The 7,643-nt window shown below is 35.7% G+C and overlaps 2 protein-coding genes across 2 annotated transcripts in view; one reads left to right on the top strand and one right to left on the bottom strand.

Annotated features, from left to right (window-relative positions):
* Positions 1–3,932, bottom strand: part of LOC108748599 (transient receptor potential channel pyrexia-like) — a 4,629-nt gene extending 697 nt beyond the window's left edge. Inside the window, exons 1-7 of the mRNA XM_018486838.1 lie at positions 3,546–3,932; positions 3,096–3,348; positions 2,433–2,641; positions 2,136–2,357; positions 1,692–2,020; positions 1,360–1,615; positions 128–403 (exon numbers count right to left, since the gene is read on the bottom strand). Coding sequence (XP_018342340.1) covers positions 128–403; positions 1,360–1,615; positions 1,692–2,020; positions 2,136–2,357; positions 2,433–2,641; positions 3,096–3,348; positions 3,546–3,932 — 1,932 coding nt within the window. The remainder of the gene's footprint in view (positions 1–127; positions 404–1,359; positions 1,616–1,691; positions 2,021–2,135; positions 2,358–2,432; positions 2,642–3,095; positions 3,349–3,545) is intronic.
* A 1,471-nt stretch (positions 3,933–5,403) lies between these two features.
* Positions 5,404–7,643, top strand: part of LOC108748630 (cysteine-rich protein 1-like) — a 4,842-nt gene continuing 2,602 nt past the window's right edge. The window contains exon 1 of the mRNA XM_018486881.1: positions 5,404–5,547. Coding sequence (XP_018342383.1) covers positions 5,508–5,547 — 40 coding nt within the window. The 5' untranslated portion in view covers positions 5,404–5,507. The remainder of the gene's footprint in view (positions 5,548–7,643) is intronic.

The following is a 7,643-nucleotide window of genomic DNA, read 5'->3' as shown; positions in this document are numbered from 1 at the left end:
TGATTAATCCTGACTAATCTGCATATTTGTTATACATGCATAGCTTAACTTTTAGCAATTAAGAGGACATCCATATTGAACGGAATGAGATCCGACTTTATTTCTGAATATTATACATCGTACCTACCTCCTTTTCGAGACCTTGAATATCGTTGACCGCCAGACCGATCATGAGATTGATCAGAACGATACTGGCGAGCATGATGAAGACGACAAATACGATTCTGCTTGTTACCGATAGAAAATTGCTCTCGAATAGCTCATTATACTCGTACTCGCCCATCATCATTACTACAGTTTTTACGATAGCTCTCCAGAAATCGTCAAATTGATTGTTTCCGTGAAATAACACAGCAAAACTCAACGCAAATCCAACAATCAAGTAACCAAATGCCAGGAGAACCTAAAAAGTTAAATGTACATCGTTATATAATAATAGCAAAAGTGGTGCGTAAAATAAATTTTCGTGTGATATCTATTGACACTATTTTTAAAGTTCTGATTTATATTTATGTGTTTGTTTATATTTATATGCTCACATATGTAGTTAAAGAATTCGTCGTAAGAAGTGCGAGAATCACTTGTTTGATAATGAATGAGAAAATCTTGAAATTAATGAACATGCAGAAAAATAATTTTGATAGTGATCCGAGTTATACAGTTCTCGTTGTGCATCAAATTTTTTATTTATATACAAGGTATCTGATAATACTTTCTAAAATTTTTGGAATGGAATCTAATTCTAAAGAGTGAAATTTCATTCTTAGAATTTGAGTCATTCTTTTTCAACTGGCTTTTCAATTGTGACAAATGAGCCAGTTTTGAAAAAGAATGACTCAATTTCTAAAAGTGAAAGTCCATTCTTTGTCATTCTTTAGAATTAGATTTTACTCCAAAGATTTTAGAGAATAGGTATTGTTATAAATTAGCCAAAGTAGAGAACCTAAGGCAATAACCTTACGTTTCTCTGACTATCTTACATTTTTGTACGAGCCATGAGCTTTACGCTGAGCTATCTTTTCTTCGTCATAATAGTCGAGCGGATGCACGCTGATTTAAAGTGTGTTTAGTAATTTTTGTGATTTTAAAGAACAAAAGCTGTAAATACGACAATCAATTACAATATTGTAGTCATTTTACCCCACATGTGACGTAACATTCTCATGAAGTGTGACGAAGGTTTAAAGTTATTATTGCATTAAACGGAAGAATGGATTTATAGGGCGGAGAATTTTTAAAATGCTAATTGTATTTTTGTACTTTGCAATTGAATTTTTATAAAATGTGTAAATTGTAATAATTTAGTGTAAAAAAATTTAGTCTAAAAAAAAAACCGATACATTAATTACTTCGGCTAACCTTTAGAATATTCTTCAACACGGTAGAAAACATGAGTGCGTAATATCCCCACATTGGAACTCGACCAATTAATAACATCATTTGCATCCAACTCAACAAGATTGCGATGCTGATGGAATGTAACACCCAATGCATGCAATGCCGAGACTTTATTTCTTCCTTTGAACACTTTACAAACTCGCCCGCTATCGATGTCACTAAGGATAGCATGGCGCATACAAGCGACAGCCACGTCTCAAGTTGTCTCAAATAATGTCTGGAACGTTTAAGAATATATGTCAAGTAAAAATCAATGAAAAATTCAAATTTTCATTATTCGGAAGCGTATTTACTTGGGTTCTAATACAACTTGAATCATATTGTGGAACAAAAGAATGCAAGAACAAATCGCTAGGATTCTTCGAGTCACCATGTGGTCAGCGTCATTATGTGCGAATATTATGGCGTAGACTGAGAGAGAAATAACGAAGAGAAAGTGTACAAGTATGAGAAGAAAGAAAAGTATCCTTAATCTCGCCCACTTTAGTCTGAGAAATGTCTCGACAAGTGGATGCTGTAATATTGCCAGTTGTTTTATATCCGAAGCTGCAGCTATAATGGCCGTGACCACTGCCATTTGCATCTGGTACTTTGGAGCCAATATACCGAAATCGACCGTGATCTTTAACAGACATTCCATTCATTAGAATTTGGTAAAAGTAGTAGTAGTAGTAGTAGTAGTAGTATAAGAAATAGGATATTTGTATCTTTAATGGGAGAAATAAAGAGATCCTTACATTCTCATATTTTTCCAAAGGAGAATTATTGGTCGTTCGTATGCAAGAATCCAAGATATCTGTTAAAAAGGTCAATGGTCGCGAAATATGAGCGAATATAGCATCAACAGCGGTGACACCAGTCTTCGTCACCGCGGCTAAATTAGCTCCATGACTGATTAAAGCTTGTACACATTCACGATGGCCCTGATAAGACGCTCTATGAAGAGCTGTACGATTGATCTACGTATGTAAGAATAATTTACAATTTCATCTTGCATTTGTTATTCTCGAACTACAGTGTCTAACATAGTTAACCTGATCGCGCGTATCAATATCAATATTATGACATTGCATTGCTTCAAGTAGAACCATTAGTGTCTCAATACTCCCTGTACTCGCGACGATATGAAGAGGCGTGCTTCCGGAGCTCTTGCATTTGTATGTTGGCCATGCACCATTTAACAGTAATATCTTCGTCGCGTCTGCACTGCCTAACATCGCCGCATGATGCAAAGCAGTAGTACCTAGCAGAATTGATAGCGTAATCATATTTATATTGTCTTACAAATAATATGTAAATAACATTCTTTAGACTTCTTTTAATAGTGACGGATCTGCGATCAGGTATAAATAAGGTATATACTGAGATGGCTTACTTCGAAGGCTTCGACATTCGAACTTGGAAATTTTTTGCAAAATTTTCTCTTTAATATTTCAATCTTCGAAGCTTTGAAGAATCTAAATGATACAATTATTAATTTAATATATTTAATAGTAACGAATATATTTTTTTCATTGAAAAATGTACAAATATATTTTCGAATATATTTTCATTTTCCTCTATTCGCACAAATACACTTTTCGAAGCTTCGAAGCTTCGTAGTTGTTAAAAATAACAGTCTTAGCAAGTATAAACCGCAACGATGATACATTACGGTTCTATCAATATTGCATAACGCTCTATCGATTGACTAATACCTGTATCCGGATGAATAATGTCAACCAACACCTTTGCGTCGACCAGGATCCTAACGATCTCGACGAACTTAGTCATCTCATTGAGATCATCGCGATTCAGCGCGCTTCCTGCTAAGAGCAACGGGGTAATCAGACGCTCGTCTTTAACGTTTACATCCGCACCGCCTTCCACCAAAACGCGCACGACGTCTGCGTGATTATTTTTTACCGCCTCGTGCAATGGCGTTCTTCCCCAGCATACGGGTAACGGCAGCTGAAACGTCGAAAACATAATTTCTTTAGACCGAAATCTCACTCGAAAGAGTGAAAATTAAGTCAGTCTTGAAAAAAAGTAGCCTCAATTTTCAGCCTTAAAGAATAAAATTTCATTCTTCAGAGTGACAATTCACTCTAAAACTTTTAGAGAATTCACTGCAGTGCAAATTTGCGAATTATTTTCGCGGTACGAACTTTCTTTCCCATCAGATAGGATTCTGTCAGCGAAGAATATGGGATGTCCTTAGTACACAAATAGATACCGACTTTGACATCGGTGTAACCTCCGTGTTGAAGGAGCCACTTTGTCACGTCAGTATTGCCATTGTGTGCGGCGTAATAAAGGGCACATCTGCCAATTTTATCTATGCTGTTTATGTCAGCGCCTTTCTTGTAGAGCCGATTCAACAGATCTACATTGCCCTGCCACGCAGCTATCTGCAGGGCTGTCACTTGAAGGGTACCCACAGGACGCACGTATCTATTTTCGCTATCACTCGTTAAAATTTCATTCGCCTTATCAAATTCCCCATTCTCGATCGCTAATATGAGCCCGATATGATAATGATCGTATTCTTGCATGATTTTTCCGTTCTTTCGCGTCAACGGCATGAATCGATTGGTCCAAGACTCCCTAATGCTTGTGAGAAACTGAACACGCACAATGCGCGTAATTAACGAAAATCTAATCACCTCAGCCGGATGTGGTAAAGGATGTGATTAGTGTTTTTTATTTTGATATGATTTTATTTAAATATCACCTTAATTTGCATCGATAGCTTTGGTAGAAATTATTAATGTAAATTAACATGATATTACAATAAAATTCCGTAGTTTGTTAATAACTAATTAACTTATAATTACAACATATTTTCGGATTTTCAACGTTTTCTGCTCTCGCAGCTGTTATTAGCGGATAAAAATTTCGTTTTCTGTTAGAGCGTCCATATAATATGTACACACACACACACACACACACACATATATATATATATATGTACACATTATAAAAAGTAAAGACTGCAGTTGAATTTTTGAACGACAGCGAATAACTCTCGACCAGATATTTGTATAATCTCGTTAAAATAAATTCCAAAATTTACAGCGGCATTTCCCACATCGCCCTCTGGCTACGCTCTGGCGTTGCACGGCGTATCTCCCCGACCCAAATTCCGATAATTAATTAATTTCGCGGGTATCGCGTTGCAGTTTTATGAGTAAATACCTTCGAAGCGAGTGCATTCCGTCGTTCGATACTTCGAACAGCTCCGTTATTCGTGCATAATCAAACTATCGATCTGGATATTCGTGAACCTTTGCGTCGCGCAATTTTGATAACGAATTTGTTAAACAATAGCTAACGGGATTACTTCAACCGAAGAAAGTAAGCGAACGTATTGAACGAAGCCTCAAGCCTCGAGCCTCTCCGTTATTGCTCGAATATCTGTACACGTACAAGGTGTCCTAAATTCTCCACTTCTCTCTCTTCTGCTTTCTTTTTATTTACCAATTTGATTTTTATTAATTTAAAGTTTCTCTTAGTAGATCTTTAATCAAAAATTATTTATATTTCAATATTTTCTATTGAAACAAATTTTAATTAAAATGCGGATTTAAATAAAATGCGCAAAAAGAGTTTACTATCTAAAAATTAGGAGGAGGTAGATATAGATCTGAAAATGATTTTGTTCGATCATCAAAATAATTATATTGAACACTCACACAAGCCGGCTGCTAGAATGTCAAAACTTTTTGCGTTATTATCCATTATATTTGAGAGTCCTGCATTATTATTATGTTGTTAGTGTAACAATATTATTTTCAAATTTGTATTTAACTAAATTTTTAGATATTTCCAAATTGTTCTTTCCGTGCATACATATATGCAGACCCGATAAATGTTCGTACATTATATAACGATGAGCAGGTAACGATTTGCACGATGCTTAAACACACGCGATCGTGGTCAGGCTCTCGTGTATTCGTACAGCCGTTAGTCTTAACACACGTTCACGCGCTCAATCAACTGGAGAGTGTTGCGTTACCTTGCCAAGCTCTCAGGGCCAGTACGCGTCTGACCACGCTGCTGAGAGCATCCTTCTGTTAGACAGACAATCTCGTTGGAGTAGAAGCCGATTCTTCACGACACATAACGAGATGCCGAATTGTCCAAAGTGCGACAAGCCAGTGTATTTCGGTAAGATGACTTGATTCTTATTGCAATATCAATATAGTTAGAAAATATTGAAACCAGTACTATTTGAGCCGAGTGTTCGATGCTGTCGAACACGAAGAATTGTACTTTGTACAATTGTTAGCACAAGCTAATCATCGTGAGCAAAGGCCAATTTTACATGTCCGTAGCATTGAAAGCTGCCGAAATGAAATATCTTGATTTACAGATCAAATTTCACCCTTATAATTTATTTTTATATTCGAATTATTCTTTCATCGTCGTTTTTATGTGTATACAAGAGTGGAAGCGTTAGAGAACGCTGAAAATTATACAATTTAATTTTTCATAATTTTCCAATATTGCCGTTTCATAAATACGAATAAATTATTCATGTTACATCGATTATTTATATAGCACACAGTGAATAGAAAAGAGGTTAATAAATATCTTGTGTTGACAAACGTATTATATGATAAACACGATCCATTTCTAAGTACATATACGCGTCATTTAATAGAAAACGATTAAAACGATGTACGCGTGCGAAATATAATTCTATGCTTTGCAATCAATTTTATCCAAAATTAGCTATGCAATCATCCTTATATTATCTTTCCAGTCTTCCTGAAAGATACGGCAGAAGTCACATTTGATAAATGAGACACAATACTATATTGTGAAAACGTCAATGTTTAACTTTAGCATACTGTCTATCTATATTTTACTTTGACTCTTCTCGAAAATTTTGATAAATTATGAAAGATTAGATTTATAGTTCGAAATATTCTTATCATCTCTTATTATGTCTGGATTAAGAGTCGACAAGAAAGGCATAGAATCAAAAGAACATAAATATACTTGAAATGGTAAACGTGCGGTGACGACATCAATGATATCATTGAACGACCTCGGAATCCACAACAGCAAACATTATGTCAGTTTCACTCCATACAGACTCCAGTTTACTACGAGCGTAGTGAATGAGTAATCCAGTCAGTTTCTATAGAATAAACTCAATCCACAGTTGTGTAACAGGAGTTGCAGCACCTGCGAGAGGAGGCGCCGTATTTACATGAAATTAAGTCTACGGCGTAACGTTGCACTCTCGTTTCATAATAAGTGACTTGTACGCAATATTCTTTGCCGATACGATTCGACTTTAATCAGTTTTACTTTGAAAATTGGTCAACCGTTATCAACGATACTTCTTGAAAACAAGGGGACGACCTCGAAACCTTCTTAAATGCACTTCGATATTATACCGGTTGCAGTAATACTTGTATCGTAAGTTAGTGGTTGACAAAATGCTGCGATAACGTTATCTATAGTCGACTATGCACTTTAAAGTGCGCATCGCGCATAGTAACTCTATTTCAATAATAAATAAACGATGTGTAATAGACGAACAGTTCTGTAGTATTGTGCACTTTTTTATGAAATTCAAGATATTTTTGGGGGTTTCAAAGCTATTGTAGCTACAAAAAAAAATCTAATATATTTATCCCATTCTATTAATAAATAAAAGCGTGATTCTAAAAAGATTAGCGCGCACAAATTTAGACATTTTTAATCGAGGTTATACATCTTGTTTTTTTTTTTTTTAAACCCATTGACCATTGATGGAAATAGATTTGCGTTTCTGATGCGTCACGAACACCTTTTTTTTTTTTTGCATAAAACGCTCAAAAACATGCAAATTATTGGAACCTTTTGTGCAAGCAGTTACACTTGTATATTAATATTTTATCGAATTTTTGTCTATTATTTTGTATGCGTACAAAAAATAAATTTTTGCATAACACTTGAACATCTCGCGTAGAGAACTATTATGCTAATGCAAAGTAAAACACAGAGGAAAAGAAAGAAAATAATCGTAACGCGAGAGACGGCTGAATGAGGAAGAAAAAACTATGCCGAAGTCACGGAGTTGCTCCGAGTGCAACAATAAACCGTCCAGCCGTGAGGGTAACACAAAGGAAGCATAGTATATCGCGCGCATGGATACTAATAACACAGACACGCGAAACAGGTTTGCCGAGAAGAATGGTCAGGGTCTCGTAGTCGCAGTCACGAAAAGGTAGTAGGAGGAACCGCGAAGAGAAGAGTCGGTCGGTTTC

This window comes from Trachymyrmex septentrionalis, unplaced genomic scaffold, assembly GCF_001594115.1.
Source record: "Trachymyrmex septentrionalis isolate Tsep2-gDNA-1 unplaced genomic scaffold, Tsep1.0 scaffold24, whole genome shotgun sequence".
Classification (NCBI taxonomy): domain Eukaryota; kingdom Metazoa; phylum Arthropoda; class Insecta; order Hymenoptera; family Formicidae; genus Trachymyrmex; species Trachymyrmex septentrionalis.
Note: the sequence above shows the minus strand (reverse complement) of the source record. Positions and strands in the feature narration are given on the sequence as shown.